The 20056-nt window shown below is 37.1% G+C and overlaps 1 protein-coding gene across 1 annotated transcript in view; it reads left to right on the top strand.

Annotated features, from left to right (window-relative positions):
* Positions 1-20056, top strand: part of ZFC3H1 (zinc finger C3H1-type containing) — a 44319-nt gene that overhangs the window by 7648 nt on the left and 16615 nt on the right. The window contains exons 3-20 of the mRNA XM_069857475.1: positions 798-862; positions 1108-1306; positions 1502-1722; positions 3402-3525; positions 5144-5241; positions 6719-6922; positions 7586-7750; positions 11162-11299; positions 11701-11819; positions 12571-12717; positions 13710-13884; positions 14073-14204; positions 14921-15469; positions 15554-15663; positions 16904-17035; positions 18077-18198; positions 18723-18824; positions 19194-19310. Of these exons, the coding sequence (XP_069713576.1) occupies positions 798-862; positions 1108-1306; positions 1502-1722; positions 3402-3525; positions 5144-5241; positions 6719-6922; positions 7586-7750; positions 11162-11299; positions 11701-11819; positions 12571-12717; positions 13710-13884; positions 14073-14204; positions 14921-15469; positions 15554-15663; positions 16904-17035; positions 18077-18198; positions 18723-18824; positions 19194-19310 (2919 nt within the window). The remainder of the gene's footprint in view (positions 1-797; positions 863-1107; positions 1307-1501; positions 1723-3401; positions 3526-5143; positions 5242-6718; positions 6923-7585; positions 7751-11161; positions 11300-11700; positions 11820-12570; positions 12718-13709; positions 13885-14072; positions 14205-14920; positions 15470-15553; positions 15664-16903; positions 17036-18076; positions 18199-18722; positions 18825-19193; positions 19311-20056) is intronic.

Here is a 20056-nt window from a genome sequence, read left to right as displayed (position 1 = left end):
AGAGGCTTCATGACTAGATCATTTTTATAGCCTAATGCTGAGCAACTAACTCTGAAAGTTGGGTTGATTATATTTCGGACTAAATAGATTAATATTCTTTTTGGATATGATGATTAAATTATAGTGTATATATAATATACAGCATTATGTATGTTATATATAAAATAGAATATGTTAATGTGTGTATATATACAGTATGTAATAATCAGATGGATATATGGCTTTTGGACAGTCTAACAAATTAATATGCTAACATCTTAATGTTTAGCATTACTATTTATTATTCCTTGCCATAGGGTAACTATTTTTTCCCTTTGCCAAGAAATTGAGCAAGTGTGTTCTTAGGGCAGCTTTAGGCCTTTATATGTAATTCTGCAGAAGACTGACCAATTACTCAAAATTGCTGCCAGTGGACTCTGAGATGCTCAGGACAGCAGCTGTTATGAGGTGATAGCAGAAAACACATGGCAAGAAGTAGTCTTTTCCCTTTGTCTCTAAATCTGTTTTTCCTTGCTTGTTGTGTAAGTATGTATCAGCTTTAAGACAGAGAATTATCAAAATATGACAGATCTTGCCTTAGGCTTATGTCATCACAATGATGTGGATTTCATCAGATATACCAAGTTTATATTAACATTTATTAAAGTGCTTTTATGCATATAACTACTGTTTTACACTATGTACCAATAATACTGATGAAATAAATTTCTGTGGATTAAATTCTGCACATCATTTTAACGTGGCTCCGTTTCATGTGAAACAACTTGCTCAAAAATATGGCATTTTTCTTTCGGAAGGTGCAGAAGACAAAGAACAAGCATCAGGGCGAAAGCTTAGCAGTTCAGATGCTCCGTCTGAAAAGGTAAGACAGTATTCCTCCGTATACGAGACATAATTGCATTGTGATACTTGGGTGGCTTTTTCCAAATTGCAGTTGAGGAATATTTCTGTAATAAAAGCAGTTTGTTCTTAAGCAATAAGACTTAACAGTACAGTACATTTTTTAAACTTTCTCCTGGTAAAAATTTTGGGACAGACTTCAAAAGACTTAAAATTACTAAGTTATATTTCTTGACTTCGTGTCTTATCCTTCCTTCTCTTCTGAAGAAGCTGCTGGATGAGGAGGAGGAGATGTCTGAATTGGAACTTCGGCTTCTTGCGCTTCAGTCTGCTAGTAAAAAATGGCAGCAAAAAGAACAACAGGTGATGAAGGAAAGCAAGGAAAAACTAACAAAAACTAAAAGTGTGACGCAGAAGATCAAAGCCAGTACAAAACCACATTCAGCAAAAAAAACTAGCACTACGTGTAAGTTCTAATGTTACTGAAATGGCTGCCAATGGCACGACCTCTGAAATGAAATACATCTTATGTGAAACATTAGGCATTAAGCCTTTAGTCCTTCTAAAAAGCTTTGCATCTACTCAAACCTCTTAGAGAATCTAGGATTGAGGAGAATCATTTAGGTAGGGTGGAGTTAATCATCTATCTTTTTATTTAAAGCCAAGCAAGCTTTGAGGAAACAGGCACCATCAAAGAAGACACAGCAGCAAAGGGAACAAGACAGGCGTCAGAAAGAGGAAGACCTCAGGAAACAAGAAGAGGAGGAGGAGAGAAGAAAGAGAGAAGAAGAAATCAGAAAAATTAGAGACCTCTCAAATCAAGAAGAGCAATACAATCGCTTTATGAAGCTAGTTGGTGGAAAGAGGAGATCAAGAAGCAGGGTAACATTCATTATTGTTAAGTTGGAAAAGACCTTTATTATTGTCAAGTCCAAGTATAAAAGGTGCTGTGTTTGTGACTCATGAGTGATTTCTGTCATTATGCCCCTCCTGGTTCTAAGTCCCTCCTACCCCACCTCCGTTTAGAAAAAAAGAAAGGAAAAAAGGTCTAAGTATTCCAGTATTTAGTGTTTTACTCCCATGCTAGCTAGGATTTTCCTTTGTTTTTTGTAACATCAATTTTGTACACGTTGTACATTTGCCAGTCAGTGGTAAAGCCTTTTCCTCCTTATGATGTTTTGAACACTGTGATCAAAGAGCAGTCCAATCAACTAGGCTTTCTTGGCTTTCTTTTCTTGAATTGCAGTTTTGTCCCGACATTTTCCAAGTTTTTGTCTGTACAACTCCAGTGGCCTGATTCTTTCTACCTGTCATCTGAGGCTTGGTTTCTTTGCAGCATTTTTTAATTTGTCAAAGTACAAAATATGTGCAGACACAAAAGATAATTAATCACTTCAGCCTCGTTACAGGATGATAGAATTGTGTCAAATTTATGAAGGAACAAAGTAAACTGCCGTGGTCATCATGCTATGCTTGTAGACTGTCTTCATTCTCTCATCTTGAGATTAGCAAAGGGCACTTGATTCACTAATTTTCTGTCTCAAACACAACAGTACATTACAGAAAAATGGTACAATGTTTCTTCAGTGTTAATGATTTCATCATGGAAGCAGTACAGCTGCTGCAGCAAGGTGCTTCAAGTGCTTGGAGCTACTGATGCCGTGACAAGAATTGAAACTGCAACTAAGAGAACTTGGACTCACTATTTGAGATTCTCTTACGGAAGAGTCCCATTTAAAAAATGAGAGGAAAATTGAGGCTAGAAATACTTAGCTGTAAACAGCAAAAATTCTGAAAGTTACCAGAATTTCCACTGAATGGCTGTGAAAGGTAGAAATTGATGAGTCTTAAGAAGTCATAGGTACCTGTTCTGCATATTTTGTGTTCAAGTGAATGTTTATTGGCATCCCTATAGTGTCAGGCATTTGTTGAACCATATGATCTATTAGTTGACAGTCTGTGGGTATATTTCAGTGTGGCATGTGGCTCCTTCTGGAACAATAAAAGGATCCTTCACCTGAGACATTAGTCTTGGAGCAGTCGGAACATATTTCATGTAAACACACAACTTTTGTCATAGTGAGGATGACCATTGTGCAATTTTCTGTTGTTTCTAACAGGGGTATTGGAGCACTCTTGATAATTGCTATTACAGATGAACAGAAATACTAAAGCATTTAACTGTCTTTCAGTGTTACAGAAATATATAACTGCAGTAATTTGAGATATGTCTATATATAGATATATACATATAGATATATATGAAATGACCTAATAGGTACTTAAAAATTGCTTCTATGTATCATGACATCTTCCCCCACTCTCCTCTGCCGAAGAGATAGAGTTTTAAAACTGTTAATTTGTCAAGTCACTGTCTGCAACAGATTTGACTGAAGTGATCTTTACTTTGCTCTTCTTGTACAGGCTAATTAAATTGTATTCATAAAGCAATTCAGAGACAATTATCCAGGCTTGTTTCTAAAATTTACTTTTAATTGGTGTGTTCTAAAAGAATAACGTAAGACCACCTAAATAAAGGATGCTTTTCCTTGTTTGTTTAGTCTTCAGATACAGACTTGAGATGGTCTTTGGATAAGCAGCCAACAGATAGTGCAGGAGGCATATATCAGTATGATAATTATGACGAAGTTGCTATGGATACAGATAGTGAAACTAACTCTCCAGGTAAGATGACATTACAGTTTTTTTATATGGGGATTGTTAAACATAGTTAAAAAGTAGGGAATTAGCTATTATTTTAGAAGGAAAGTCTGTCTTTTGAGATGTGGCAATTATAGAATCAACATTTTTGTGAGCTAATTGTCTTGTGTTAATGCTCACTCTTTCTTCTACGTCTCTGCTGTGGTAGTATTTTGAACGTCTTCAGAGTTATGTGGTTCTCATTGCAGTACTGTAGAATTTATTCCTTTACCTTTCCAAGCAGCTGTGTAAAAAGTTAATGACCTCAGGGTGTTGACTGGATAAACAGCAGCTTTGCACAAAAAAAAAAAGAGGGCTGGGGGTCCCAGTGGACATAAAGTGAAATGTGAGTCAGCAGTGTGGCTACGGCTGATAAAGGGTTGTAGCTCTGTGGCTGTAGTGGGTGGCTGGTTGGAGGTGGCTGCTAAACACTGATGAGACTTCATCAGTTTTCTGGTTTCATGGTAGATGAAAGATTGTGATGTACTAGAAGGAGCCTAACAGAAGACTTCTTGAATAAGGGAAACTGTTTCAGGTTTGTTTTTCATAAAGTTAGTTAAGGACTAGAGGATTTGATTTATGGCAAGAGGCTAGGTGAGCTGAGTTCTAGTTGAGATGCCCAAGAAAGGCTTTTGCTGCTGTCTTCAGCTACCCTAGTGGGCGGTTACAGAGAAGACGGAGCCAAACTCTTTCTGTGAAGTGTGCAATGGAAGGGCAGGGGACAGCACTTAAATTGTAGCAAAATAAAATCTGATTAGATAAAATGGAAAACTTGCACAGAGGATGGGAAAACAGTAGGACACGTTAACTAGAAACATGCAGTCGCCATCGTCAAGTATACTTGGAACTTGAATGGACGAGGACCTTAGTAACTGGACTTCGGGGGCAGCCCTGCTTTGAGCACCTGTGCTGGGGCATATGCTTTCCAGAGGTCTCTTCCAGCCTAAATGATTTAATGACTCTGAGTTTGAGTTGCATGTTAAGGTATTCAGGTTTTATTGTTCCATCTCCACATGTGGAGTGTTGAGAAAACTTCGTTAAGCATACCACTTTTTTTGTTTGTTTGTTTCATTTTTCTCCTTTCTTGTCAGGCTTCATTATACATTGGTTTGCTGAAATACTGCACTAGCTGTTTTTGACATGTAAGCTGCATAAATGCAGCTTGATGAAGTGTCTCGAGCTCTAGTTTTAGATTTCAGAATTCAGTAGTAGCTGTGCATTTGATATGCTTTTGTCCTAACTTGTATTTTTGGTAGCCAGTAGTTGAGAGACTGTGTTTGAGACACCTAGTTTAAGAAGCTAGATTTTTGCAAATTAAATACGAGGGCTGAATCATTTTGAACCACTACCCTAGTATTACTGTTTGGCTGTACTTGCATTTCATATGTAAAGTATTTTTCTATTTTGCATGGATAATTGCTCTTTTTATTTACGTATATTTGAAAAATAAATGTAGTGTTCTGTGTCTGGTGTTATGTTTCACATTGATGCAAAGAAGTATCATCCCTTCCTTCTGCAGCATTAAATCAGTTGAAATCTAAGCATGAGCTGGTGTTTAGTACTTACCTGCCATGTTTCTTATGCTCAGTTCTTCTAATTACAGCTTCTTCTCCAGTGCAGCCTCCTTTCTTTGAGTGTCCAATAGGATATTTTCCACCTCCAGTACCACCAATTGCCTTGCCACTTCCACCTCCAATTCCAGTAAGTAACCTTGATTGGAGTGTATTTTTGAAATTTTTTATAATTCTTAGTTTGTATCTTATTCCTAATGGTTAAGCTAGGATAAATTTAGATTCTGGTTTTGATACAATTATCTACTTGGTGATTCCCTTGAAGCATCTTGAACTATCTGATAGACTTGTGGTTGCTTTTTTTTACAAAGTGTATTTCAGCTGTTTTTTGGCTTATCCAGTTTCTGTTTACTGGAAGTTCTCCCTATTGAACTAAAATTATCTCTTCATTGTTAAAGCTATGCTGTTTCTTAAATGGAAAAAAAATATCTAAGTACCTAAGGAAAAAAATAATGAATTGGAATTGTTAATGTGAGCCAACTTTGCCTCTTCTCTCTAGGTTGTGTATGTGGATATGCTTATTCTCTGACTTGCTGCCTGGGAGGGGTGGGTTGGTGAGACAGGAGACAAAAGGAGGCTCTGGAGAGAGTCCAGAGAAGAGCAACAAAGCTGGTGAAAGGGCTGGAGAACAGGCCTTATGAGGAGCGGCTGAGAGAGCTGGGGTTGTTTAGCCTGGAGAAGAGGAGGCTGAGGGGAGACCTCATTGCTCTCTACAACTACCTGAAAGGACGTTGTGGAGAGGAGGGTGCTGGCCTCTTCTCCCAAGTGACAGGGGACAGGACAAGAGGGAATGGCCTCAAGCTCCGCCAGGGGAGGTTTAGGCTAGACGTTAGGAAAAAATTCTTTACAGAAAGGGTCATTGGGCACTGGAACAGGCTGCCCAGGGAGGTGGTTGAGTCACCTTCCCTGGAGGTGTTTAAGGCACGGGTGGATGAGGTGCTGAGGGATATGGTTTAGTGTTTGATGGGAACGGTTGGACTCGATGATCCGGTGGGTCTCTTCCAACCTGGTTGTTCTGTGTGATTCTGTGAAACAGGAATATAGCTCATCCCGGTCTTTCTTTCAAACTTTGTGTGTTCTGACTAAATGCTGTCATGTCTTCTCACTTAGGAGTTTGCATGGAAATTGAATTAGTGCATTTTTCTCCACCACTTTGGTCACTGAAGGGTTCTTGTCCTTCTTAGTAAAGCAGCAGCAAGTTGCCATTCCCTGCCATGACAGCTTCTGAATTTTTGAATAAGGGAAACTGTCTCAGCTAACAAAATTACAAATCCATAAAACTGTTTTAAGGACTATTTTTTGAGCATTGTGAATCTATCTAGTCAGCCATATTTCTGTGACTAGACTATCTCTCGTTCTGAATTCTCATTTATGTTTAGCTTGTATGCCTGTACTAATTTATTATCCAAATGTAACCTTGTTGTTTCTGTTATCTTCTCTTAGTAATTATTGTATTAACTGTTTAGCAGCAGGCTTTGACAGTGATCTAACTAAATACAGTTTGAATTAGACCATGAAGTAATTTAGAGCTCAACCTCTGCTTATTAATTGTAAAGTTGTAGGTAGTAATTTTCAAGTTTCAAACCCTGTTTCGTGTTCTATCTCAGCCTGTACCATCTTTGAACCAACTTTATGTGGAGGCTATGTCTTGTGTTTCTCTTGAGCCGACTCCACCTCTTCCACCTCTTCCCCCTGAAGAACCTGAACAGCCACCAAAACCTCCGTTTGCAGATGAGGAAGAAGAGGAGGAGATGCTCTTAAGAGAAGAATTACTCAAGTCTTTAGCCAACAAACGAGCTTTCAGATCTGAGGTACTCCATTGGTTTTTGAATGTAAACCTCTAGATGGCAATCTACACCAAAACTTAAATTTGACTGGCTGATTAAGAATTACAGTCTCTTTTTATGCTGCTTTTTCTGGTGACTTAAAAAAAATTCTCTGAATTTCCATCACCCTCTACTGCCCAAAAGAAACCAAAAAAAAAAGCACCCTGGAACACCCTTTTGAGTTGTAAATTGGAATTACAAAACTTTAAGGTACTGAAAATTTTATGTGCTCAAGGGAATGTGGATGTCTTTTTCTGAAAATAAAATGTTTATCAGCTGGCAGTTAGAAACCAAGACACTATTTTGTCCTTCTAGCAAAAGGAGCTAGAGTTTAACTGTTTTTTGGGTTTTTTTGGTTTATTTTGGAGTAAGAAACAAAGTTTATGGTTTGAAAATTCAGTTTGGTTTTGATTTCATGAAAAGGTCAGATCTTATGCAGCTGACCTGCGTGTTAAGTAGTGTATTCTTGTGTGCCTTTCCGATATTACTGCAGAATTACAAGATTTGTCTTACATATTTGGGTAATCTGGCTAAATCATGGTTCTAAATTCAAAGACATGTATGCAACAATCTAGTTTATGCTTGTGCCTTTTAAAATAGCTGTGTGTAGTTGTATTTTTGGTGACTGTTTTTGTTTCATTTTGCTAGGAAACCTCAAGTAACAGTGGTCCACCTTCCCCTCCTGTTCCAGATAATGTGCAGTCTGTGCCAAGAAGCAATCTGTCTGCTGTCAGTATTAATACTGTGTCCCAGCCACGGGTCCAAAACACAAAGTTTGTTAGAGCACCGAGGCTTCCACGAGCAGTGATTACAGTAAGGAAATACTGGTGCTTTCTATTAATAAGACTTGAGTTGAAGTTGTCCTTGGTTCAAGTGAACAGCAAATAGACTTAAGGTTTTCTAGTGATACAGTCCAGAATGGTGGAGCTTCAATTAAACATTTGAATTATTAGTAACTGATAATCCATTTGCTCTTCTAGAAAGAGTTTGGCACTGAAGAATTTAAATGTTAAGACCATCAAAATGTGCCAGCACTCAACTGAACTAGGAGGCTGTAAATATAGTTCAATTAACTTCTTTTCCAGATTAGCACAGACTAAAGGGTGCTGTTCAGTGGTAGCTGACCAATCAAATTACTGTTTGTTGCCTTGCTTGTGGCCAAATGGTATCCTCATTCTTTTAAATTGGGGTCTGGAGCATCAGTCCCATTGCTTAATTTGCTTAACGTGCTAAACTGGTTAGAAGGTTGTTACTTGGGGTGAGGGGGTGAAACACCTTCTAGGGGAAGTTGAAGTTTTTTCAGTGAACAGTGTGTGAGCATTGGAGCTAGCACAGGAGTGGTGGCAGATGACATGTCTGCAAGTGGGGGTGAAAGATGGAGGAGGGAGTTTTCTCTTCAGGTAGCAGCAGACTTAGTTACATTGGCTCAAGCAATATTTTATAACTTGACCTTTGAATGGTCATGGGAGGTTAGTGTAGCTAGCATGTCTGCATTCTCCTTGGATTATTGGAGATGTTATAAAAAAATATATTTTCCTGTGTTATGCGACACTGGAAGCCTGTGAAGTGTATTGTGTGACCCTTCCATAGTGGATAGTTTGCAGTTATTTTAACAGCACATCTTACCCAGCTTGGCTTATTGGAGCTCTTTCCAATGCAGATTCTCTAAGGAGTAGTATAGTATGATTTAGTCCATACCTTTTGCCTTTCTGTCAGTGGATGGACTCTCTAATAAACTGTTTTTTTTAACTAAATTTGGAGAAAAATAGTATCGAGACTGCTGTATCACTATCAAATCTAGCTGTATTTGGCCAGCAGTTTTCTTGCTCACAAATAGAGATTGTATGACCACTTAGTCACCTGGTTCCATAATGGGAAAAAAAAAAGCTTAAGATAGAAGGGGCCTGAATGTTCCCTTGTTTGGTCATTCTAAGGCCTTGCTTTTCTTTCTGTAAGAAAATCATGCTGTTAAGCTTAAAGTGTATGTGTTTTTCTGTCTATACCCATCTTCACAATCTACTTTAAATTGTAGCTATAATGACAGTAGTTGTTCAGTTCAGGTGTGCTTGTATCCTTTACAATCATTTCATGCTTACTTACACTTTAAAGTGTTCTTATTCATGTTCAGGTACTAAACCTGTTTTATAAAAACACCTAAATCGGCACATACTCTATTGCCCTAAATGGATCATGGGTGAGACTTGAGTAACTGGTGTTGCATGAATGAGAGAGAACATATGCTACTGGGAAGAAGCTATTGGCTCGTTTTAGTAACATCATAAGAAATGTCTCATCAGCTGTGCTGTTGAAAGGCATTATGTAAATGTTAAAAAACCTGCAGCTGAAACTTAGTAGCTGTTGTTGGCAGGTTAATACTGTGTATTTGAATTAGCTAGCTTGGCTAGTCTCTTTTTTTTAAAAAAAATTATTGTAGGAGCAAAGCATTTTGCATGTGTTAACCTTATTTTTAAAATATCTTTGGATATAGAATATTTATATATAAAATAGGTGTGTTTTAAAGAACTTATGGCCAAATAGTGTTCACAGGATACTACTAACAAGGTATTTCTGTCTTCTGAAAACGATTTGATGTGGTAGCAATAGTAATTACTCTTATTAGTTTAAGCTTTTGGAAATAATTTATATTGAATAAATTGAATAAAGACTTAGGAGTTTACTTTATGCTTCTGTAGTATTTAGTATTTCTTACTAGAGACTAAAAAAAGTGAACTTGTAACCCTTTTTCAAAGTTCTCGTGGACACTTGGGCATCTGTTCGCCACAGAGTGAAAGTGTGTCTTTAGAACACGGTGGAGAGACCATATGTTACAGCAGAGGCTGTAGTTCCTCTGTAGTAGAAGCTAATGTTACTGAAGGCAGTGTGATGGTAGTTGCCTGGTGTTATTTTACTGATTCTTAAGCATTTAGCTGAACCGCATCAAAAACTAACCGCTGGGAAAAAACACCTGGAGGAAAGTTTACTTCAGCTGTCCCCACTATCAGCTTTTCCCCTAGACAAAAAATGAGGAAGGCTGTTAGAGACAGTTTACCCTACACAACTATGCCAAAAAAAACCTTGGCAGCTTTGTTGTTTTAATACTAAGAGCCAATGATAAGGAACAGGTGTATTTGGCATCAGAGGATGAGAAGGGTGGGGTTCCTCACCTGATTAATTTAGGCTTCCATAGATCTACAGCTGGAGAGTACTTGTGAGAAGAGGAATGGTGCTGGGTTCTGTTTTCTTGCACCAGTATAAACTGGAATTTCACCTACCTGTACTATGGTGGTGCAAAAATGATGCAGCTGTTGTGCATTCAGAAGTAGTAGATACAATCCTTATTCTAAGAGCTGTTCAGAATGAGAATATATAAAAAAGAAGTGGGGTATTTTTAACTTTACAAAAATAGGGGGGAGTGTTTGCTTTGAAAGATGCTTAGAGCTTTGAAGGGGGCCTGTCCTGAGGTAAAGTTTAAATGTAGAACTGATTGTCCAAACCTCTACTAGGAAGTTGGAAGAAGCAGTCTTAGAAATGTGAACTAAGTTGCTTCTTTTCAGGCTGTAACTCCAGAGCATTTAAGGTCAGTCTAAATTGTCTGCTTGTTTCTGCATCTTTCTTTGTGCAGGGATTGGCAGTCATTTGATCTTCAGTTAGCTGTTTGTTAGTCATGTTGGGGAAAAAGTGATTAACCTTGTTTCGCATGTTCTTTATGTACTGTTGGTGTTCTGCCAGTGTAGCTACTTGAGCAGCTCACTGTAAGATCAGCTAAGTATCACTGTGGGACGAGAGGCATCACAACTGTGTGACACAGATGAGGGGGTTCTGGTATGTCTGCTGCAGCATTTCTAAACGCAAACTTGGTTGGCTGTTACCTCTCAGTTACTTAAAAAATTGCTTGCAAATGGTAAGTGATAATTTTCATTAGAGTTGAAATAACTCATGAAGTATAGGGGTTGGAGGTTTGAAATTTGTGTTTTATGATTAAGGAGATGTAAATATGCTGCAGAGACTTGCAAACAGCTTGACTACCTTTCATGTTACAGTTCAAGAATGGATACGTTATCTCTGTCTTGTAACGGAGATGTACTTTTATCTTACTATGTGGAATTGGTGTACCATGCTAACAAAAGGAGTTAATTCCCTTTTTCTCTAATTCTAAATATGTGCTTAGTTATATCTGTCTCAACTTCTTCTTTCTGTAAATTTTTTTTTTCATTCTCCCCACAGCTTCCAAAACACAAGTCTGTTGTGGTTACTTTAAATGATTCAGATGATAGTGAGTCTGATGGAGAACCATCAAACTCAACTAACAGCGTGTTTGGAGGACTAGAATCTATGATAAAAGAAGCAAGGAGAAACGTTGAGGTAAACATCAGTGTTTCATAGGTTTATTTTGTAACGATTTTGCTTTGTAATGGAATTTCAATTTTAGATTTCGGTCGAGAAGTACTGGATTACATCAGAAATGGGCCAGAGTTGCGTGTGTTTACTCCTGTCTGGACCACAAAATTGTAATTTGGATTGCACAACCTAATTAAAATGATACTTTGGTTAAGATGGCATCCTGAAGCTAGAACTTGCAATATATTTTGGTTGCATTTTTTCAGTTGAAGTTCAGTACATATTTAATTACTAGCAAGAAAAATTGGCTTCTGTGATCTTATTGGCCTTGGCCAGCTTTAAAGTACTGAACTGTCTCTTAAAAATAGCTAATAGCTTTATTTTATCTAGTGTGACTAGTTTTGACTTGAACCTCATTTTTTCAGGCCTCAAAAGTCAAAGCCCCTCCAAAATCAGAAAAAGAAAATGATCCAATGAGAACTCCAGAGGCTCTACCAGAAGATAAGAAGATAGAGTACAGACTTTTAAAAGAAGAGATTGCCAGGTACAACTGAGCTTTAACTGTGTTTTTGTTTAACCCAGCAGGCAGCTAAACACTGCACAGCTGTTTGCTTGCTCTCCCTGCTGCCCCCAGGTGGGATGGGGAGAGAAGCAGGGGAAGAAAAGGTTAAACTTGCGGGCCAAGGTAAAACCAGCTTAATAGACGGAAAAGGAGGATGATAATAATAGTATATACAAAAAGTGATGACAGCACAACTGCTTGCTACCTGCTGACCTGTGCCCAGCTAGTTTCTGAGGCACAGTTACCTAGTCCAGCATCCCCTAAAGTTACATATACTGAGCATGATGTCATATGGCATGGAATATCCCTTTGGCCAGCTTGGGTCAGCTGCCTGGCTTTGCTCTGCCCAGCTTCTTGTGCACCTGTTCGCTGGCAGAGCATGGGAGGCTGAAAAGTCAGTGTGCTGTCAACACTATTCTCATACCATCTACTGCGAAGGAAGTTAACTCTGCCCTAGCTGAAATCAGGACAGTAAACTAAAACCAGGATAAATAGTTAAAGCTAAGTATATATTCCTTGTAGTCCTTTACTACTCTAGTTCATTAATGTAGGAGTCTAAAGAAAATCCTTGAATTTGAACTGACTTAACAGTAGTTGATGGTGGCTGTGGAAAATTCTTTCTTTTAACTTCAAATTTTGTCATGCTACGTTTAAGATTTTAAAGCTATTGGGAGTACACAACAAAATGAGTGTTGAAGCTACTGAACATCTTTGCTTTCTACATCTGTTTTAGTCGTGAAAAGCAACGCTTAATTAAATCTGATCCACTGAGGAACAGTTCGTCCCCTGCAAATTCTGACTGTGAAGTTGATGGAATTGGAAGAATAGCAGTAGTGACAAAACAGGTTACAGAAGCGGAAGCAAAGCTTAAGAAAAACAGGTACTTATTTCACTATTTCAAGTCCCACCTTGTTTGCCTAGCAGAATGAAAATTGTAAATAACATTTTGAATATATGGCGTTTCAGGTACAGAAAACAATTGATTTTCTGTTGTTTTAAATGATTCAGATGTAGACAAGTGTTGTACTGCCAGAATAGTGTTTGGTGGTAACTTTTAAGTATGATTTGCCCTGGTAACTGTTCTCAACTATGTTTACGTTCAGTGACTACAACATCTTGTGCCACCAAATTCTGATATGTGAAGCGTGCTTTTTCATTACTCAGTATACTTGGAGTGTAGCATGGTTCAATGAGATATGCCAAATCTATATAAATGAATGTTTATGCAGAATAGGTGTGCTGTTGGAAGCTTTTCCTGTATGCCTTTTCCATGTTTCTTGCCCTTCATCCAAGTTACTGTGGAAAATGCAAGTGCTTTGCATCCTTCTTGTCTGCTTCAGTTGCCCCTTGATTATTTCCGTGTGGTCTTGTGAAGAAATGGTCAGACATAAATTGAAGGACGTTCTTCCATCCTGCCTTTATTCGCGCACATCTGAGTTCTTTTTTCTTGCTTCCTTTAATGCGTGGCTTTATGTTTAATTACTCCTGTCATTGTCGTAATACTACAGCTTGTAATCTGCTAATGTGTGTCCTAAGGAACAATTGTGTTGTTACTTCACAGAAAGCAAGAACAGGCGTGTTTAGGATGTCTTAATGTTGAAAACAGTTTTAAAGATAACAATACTTGCTTACCTTCGTTGTCCTTATGACTAGAATGTTTTCATCTGCTTTATACTGACATGCTGAGCTTGCGATACTGAGATCTGCTGTATGTACTACCAGTATTTAATGTCTTGTGGATGTTAAGACTATCTGGAGAAACTTAGAATGTTGTTTAAGTGAAAGAGAGCTGGATTCTTAAATAAGTACCATTTCACAGCTCTGAGAAACTTGCCTTTGGAAAAAATTGTTACCCGACTTTTTTCGTTTTAGACTTCTGTTGCTGAAGGATGAATCTGTCTTGAAACATTTGCTGCAACAGGAGGCCAAGAAGAGAGAGAATGTCCGAATTGCTGAAAATAAGATTAACAAACTGGCTGAACAGCTACAAGCAACAGAGAAGATCTTGAATGCTAATAAGATGTTTCTCAAGAAGCTTCAGGAACAAGTAACTTTAATTTTGAAATGTTTGTCTCCTAGAGCTGGAGGTCTTGAAATGGGAGCCTGATTTTTAGAAGCAGTAGGCTTTCTTTGAGTTGATCATTAATTCATTCCTATGTCTTTTCTGATTATATTTTATTGTGTAGTTGTATCTGAAAATCTGCATCTTACTGTAGTATTTCTGTTTTTCTTCAGATTCATAGAGTTCAGCAACGAGTTACAGTAAAAAAAGCTCTGGCATTAAAATATGGGGAAGAACTTGCTCGGGCGAAAGCAGTAGCAAGTAAGGAAATTGGGAAACGAAAGCTGGAGCAAGATCATCTTGGAGTAAGTCTGTATGCTTTTAAATTAGGCTCTACTTGAAAAGCAGTAGCAGTTCTGATTAGGAAATTTAGTTCAAATGGAATTTCAGGAAAATAGAAAAACATTTCCAAAGCACTGTATGAAACTCCCTGTTGGTTTCCTGTATTTTTGAGAATGACGGGAAAAGTGTTAAGCATTTAATTAAAGTTGTTCTATAAGCCTGTGTTTCTGTGCTCAGGGATTGTCATTAATCTATAGACAACGAGGAGCTGTATGCTGTGAAGGAAGGAAGGAAATGCTTCACTATCTGTAGATTTAAGTGGTCTTGCTAAAATTACCTAGCAGAGACACTGAAGTGGGGATCTGATCTTGTTGTTTGTTCTCGTTTGTGTTTCAAAAAAGGCTAAAATATTTTTGTAGATTTTTCTTTTTGTTTCCTTCCCCTTTTCCCCCCAACATCACAGTATATATTTGTTTTATAGCTTACCTTAAATGTGGCCAGAACTTCTCTTGAAGCCCTGTACTTGATGTAGGGTAATTTTTATTGAAAAACCTGCTAACGTGCCAGTTGAATTGTGGCACTCTTCTGTGTTTTTTCTGCTGTTTGTTGAAATTTTCTGGCAAGAGTTTAATTTGTTTTTATAAACTCTGAATTAAATACCTTACCATGTTTAATTTACCTCCTGTCAGTAGATCAGTAAATGTGAAAATGAAATAAAGGGATTTTTTTTTCTTTTCAGCCAAGCAAAATGTTGAAATTGGACAACTCTCCTGCATCAAGTCCAAAAAAGCATTCAGCAGAATTGATTGCATTAGAGAAAAAACGCCTACAGCAACTAGAGTATGAATATGCTCTGAAGATTCAGAAGTTGAAAGAGGCCCGCGCACTTCAAACCAAGGAACAAGCAAATATTGCATCTCATGCAGAAGAGGAATCTGAATTTACGTTACCTCAGCCGTCACTTCATGATCTTACACAGGATAAATTGTCTTTGGACAGTGAAGAAAATTACTTTGATGATGAAGTTCTGTCTAATGCAAACCGAGAACGAAGGAGATCTTTCAGAGAATCTAATTCTTTCACTAAACCAAATCTTAAACATATAGACGCTCCAAAACAGGAAACTGTAAACAAACTTTCTAAAAAGGCGTCAGAGGAGCCTGAGCTGTTCCTTGGATTGAATGTTGATGAACTGAAAAAACTTTATGCTAAAGCTGACAGCTTGAAAGAGCTGCTGGTGAAAAGTACTGCCTTTGTAGTACCTAAGGAAGATATGTTGTGTGGTCAGGTAAATGCTTTAAAACTAAATGCGAAGATAGTCTTTTATAGGTGGTATTGCAATTGCTGTTTATCTGTTTAATCTGTTTCCTAGGAAATTTCAGTGGATGTGGATGTTGCTACATCACAAAATAAGCAAACTGAAGTGAAACCATTTCCATTTGGACCTTATCATAGTCCTCTTCTAGTATTTAAATCCTACAGGTACGAAGACTGTGGCAGCTGTTTAACTTCTGTGTATATATGTATATATGTTCCTGTTCAATTATTCTTCACTGCTCTTCCTAAACATCCAGGCATGTACTGAAAGACAAGTTGCAATGAGAAACTTGACTATCCTGAAACAGCTTTGTCCAGTTCAGGGAACATAATGGTTTAAGTTACTTTTTCTGGTACACAGGAGTCCCTTGCTTTTACATAGTATTGCATACTGTTCCCTGTAACTGGATTATAGTTTGATATAACTAAATCAAAAAATAATAGTTAAGCATTTGAAAGCAAGACTTTTATATCCTATACGAAGCTATCCAAAATCCAGTAAAAAATTAACAAAAGCATATTTCAATTATGTGGTCTTTAAAATTGGCTAGAATTTACATGGTCTCAGTCAAGAATGAGCCAGTCACCTGTTTCTGGATTCCTGCTCGGTGGAAAGAGGCACAGTGATTCATCTTGACTTAAAGTAGGTACCTGTAAGTGTAATTGAATGCTTCTGTCTTCTGACTAGAGAGAGTTTTGTTCCCACACGTTAACTTTTAGAAAACAAAAGTCTAGACTTTAAAGCAGTTGAATCCTACTGTGTGCTTCAGGTTTTCTGTTTCTGTTTTCTTAAGTAGCAAAAATTGGAGGATGCATCGTTAAGGGAGTATTCCTTTTAACTTCTTGTAGGTTATGGCTTCTGTTCCTTAAGTAGCTAGAAATCCTGAAACTGACATAGTTAAACTTCAGCTAAAAATTTAAAACAAGCATTAGTCTGTGCAGCTCATACTGGTTTTGGTTTGTTTACGCAACCTAAAATCTAATGTGATTTTTTTTTTTCAGGTTAATATTTATACTTGCATTTGACAGTGATCTTGTGCTGACTAGAGCATGAGGGTAGTTTTTCTTCTAACTAAACTAAAATCCAGTAGTTTTCAGTAGTTTGCAGTTGATTACTGCAATTCCTGTTTTTATGTGGATGAAGTTGTGCACCTAAGGGAGAAGAGAATACTAGAGCAGAATGTGTTTAGATTAAGAGGTGCTGTTTTCTTCCCTTCCTCTCCCGTTATGTTCATCTTCCTACTAACTCACAGGTCAGCAGTGCATTGGTTAGTTTTTAAGAGTTTTGGAAAGAATGAGCTTTAATATAGGCCAAGTGATTTTTTTTTTTTTCCAGATGTTATGCTGGTAGAACTGTTGTTTCACCTTGTAATCTGTGTTGCGATAATCTTCTCTTTTGTTTTAGGTTTAGTCCATATTTTCGAACCAAGGAAAAACTGTACCTCAGTTCAATAACTTATAGCAATATGATTGAGCCAAAACAGTGTTTCTGCCGTTTTGATTTAACGGGCACATGCAATGATGATGACTGTCAATGGTGAGTTCTTTACAGTTTTGTTCATTTGAACCAAATCTCTCTTCTGGATGTCTTGACTCGAAGATGAAAGTAGGCATGTGTTTCACCTCTTCAAAAGATGTGGATTTATGATCCCATGCACAAGTTCTAGAAAAGAAAATTACTTTTAATACCCTATTGCTGATACTTGGTTGGCAGGAAAGTAAACCTTTCATCTAAGCCATGAAGAAAGGAGGCTTTTTAGGTGTAAACTTAGTAAAGCAGTATGGACTGTTAGAGTATTTCACCTTTTGGTTGCCTTTTAATTCATATGAGACTCTGCTCTGTAGCTTCAGTGTAACTTGAGATCATCATGCTAAGCACACTAGAGATGTGTTATGCTGCTAACTCAAAGCATACACCAAATACTATGTGATTATAACAAAATTATGTTTTAGTAAGGGAGTTCTAGTTTTCTGGGAAAATACTTTGTTTTCTTTGAAGCCTAGTGTTAAGTTACATTAAAAATAGCATGTTAAATTATGTTGCACAGCATATTTAAGAGTTGGTACAAGAGCAAAGGGGTATGAATTGGTCAGGAATAAGCTTGATTTGGAAACTTCGGTTTGCTGGAAAACTGTAGTGGTAGTAGACACGAGCTCTTTTTTTGCCCTTCTCAGTGGTAGACAGTTTTGGATCTGTTTTTAGCTATTACTATTAAACCATAGTTTGAATCTTTTAAATACAATGTGATATCTAATTCTTACAACTACCTTGTTTTAACTGGAAATTTATAAATACTGTGTTTCTGTGTTAGTGTGAAGTGAGTGTGTTAGATTTATTTGAAGGAGTAAGGCTATGGTGAAAAAATGAAGGCTAGGATTAAGTTACTTATGAGGGCTTAATTTTAGAAAACTAGATGTGTTTAAATGAATTTTTAAATTGGGTGGTAGTGTTTTCTGTGGTTATCGTTTTCTTTATGCATCACTAGCACAAACTGAATAAAACTAACTTTCTAGTTATAAGTCTGGTTTAAGTTCTTGCTGTTACAAATATGTTAATTACTTTTTTTTTTTGTTTTAGGCAGCACATGAAAGATTGCACTCTTAGCCGTAAACAGCTGTTTCAGGATATTCTGTCTTACAACTTGGAACTAATTGGCTGTTCAGAAAAAAGCACTGATGAAGAAGTTAGCACTGCCACAGGTTTTTGAGAGTCTTTCATTTGCTTTTGTGTACAGAGATTAATTTGTGAAGGAAATAGCTTTTACTAAAAGCTCTGGGTGCGAGGGCTTTGATGTAAAGGAATGTATAAGATACAGCTGTATGAAAGAACAGGTTTCTGCAGTTGTCCAATTCAATCCTTTGTAGTGGGTAATACCTTGATGTCCTTACAGAAAGAGTAAATCATTGATCTCTGGAACATATTGCTCAAAAAAAGAGAAAGTATTGCTGGGATTCTGGGTATTGGGGAGCAATAAGCATGTAATCTTTCCGTCCCCTCTCAGTGTTTTGTAACACTGTTGTTGCCCGATAGGCCAGTTGCTTAAAAGACACTCTCAGGTTTTCGTGGGTTGTTTTGGTTTTGTTTTTTTTTTCCCTCTAGTGTGTTAAATTGCTGTACTTCTTGATACAGTAGTATTTTGTGAATTCAGCATAGATTGTTCTACATGTACTAAACACATTTTCAGGTATGTTGATTACCTAAGATACAAATATTCCTGTTTCAGAGAAATATGTTGAAAAACTTTTTGGTATAAACAGAGACCGTATGTCAGTGGATCAGATGGCTGTTCTTCTGGCCAGCAACATCAACGAGAGTAGAAGTCACAGTAAGTAACTTGGTAGATATAAAAAGAGTTTTCTTAAATACATTTTTTTTTTTAATTATTGAAGTGCCTGGATGATTTTGTAAGCCAAGAATACGTTTTTGAGGTTTAGTTTGTTTACCTCAGTATTATAAATTCTGCCTATGGTAAATTAAAAACAACAGAGTTTGTTTTAAGGCAGTAATAGTTTGAGTCCAATTTGGAAAAGTGACTTACATACTTGAGCATAATGTATTTAAAAAAGTAGTGTTGAAACTTATACAGTTGTGTAGCACTCACAGCATGTTTTTATTTAAAATCTTTATTAGCAACGATGTTTTAATCTTGAAAATAGAGTAGTAAAAGATTTTCTACAACTTTGCTTGTTTACAGCACCTCCATTTACAACGTGGAAAGATAAAAGGAAATGGAGACCAAAATACAGGAGAAAACCTCTGTTAGATAGTAGCAGCAGTGAAGAGGAGCAGTTCATTGGACCTATTAAATACGGTAATCATGGCATCCACTGAAGAGAGTACTGGGGGAAAACACCTACTACTCCCTTCCCAACACCTGATTCTTAAAGTGTTTATTAAGAAAACCAATGCTTTTAATTAGCTCTCTTGACTTATTTCCTGCATGTCAACTTCATTTTGCATGATTTTCTTGGTAAAGTTGGACCTGAATTTTTTTGTATTTAAGAGAAAAATAAAAACTTTCTGATATGATGTATGATTGGAAGTTCTTAAAAGGAACATAAAGATCTATTTTCTTAGAATGTTTTAGCTTTGCCCATAGACCAGTAGGACTTCTTAAACTTTTTAGTTTTTATTTTTCCTCCCAGAAATATAAGTAGTAAAACTTCATGAGTTTGATCATGTTAAATTTGAACAGAGGTAGTCTTTGGTGTTGGGGCCAGGAATTAAAAATTTGCTCTTAAATGGTGTTTGAGTCTTGGAAGCTTGCTAGAGTGTAACTCAGTGTTCCGCATGTGACTATTGCAAGTGGGAGGCCTACGATTTGCTAGCAAATCCTGTAAAAAGGATTTTTAGAGACTCAGAATTGAGATAAATTTTTCTTTGTTGGATGTGTCTTACTTCCTAATGCTGCTTAACAAACTCCTTAATTGCTGTTTGTTGATCAAAGCAGCCTTTTACTGCTATTTATTTCTTGCCTTTGCATTTGAAATAGAACTGTGGTCTATAGAAAACGGGTTATAAGTTTTAGAGCATGGTGAAATAATCATATTTTACTTT

Source organism: Phaenicophaeus curvirostris, chromosome 1 (assembly GCF_032191515.1).
Source record: "Phaenicophaeus curvirostris isolate KB17595 chromosome 1, BPBGC_Pcur_1.0, whole genome shotgun sequence".
Lineage (NCBI taxonomy): Eukaryota > Metazoa > Chordata > Aves > Cuculiformes > Cuculidae > Phaenicophaeus > Phaenicophaeus curvirostris.
The sequence above is the reverse complement of the archived record's forward strand: the minus strand, read 5'-3'. Positions and strand labels throughout refer to the sequence as shown.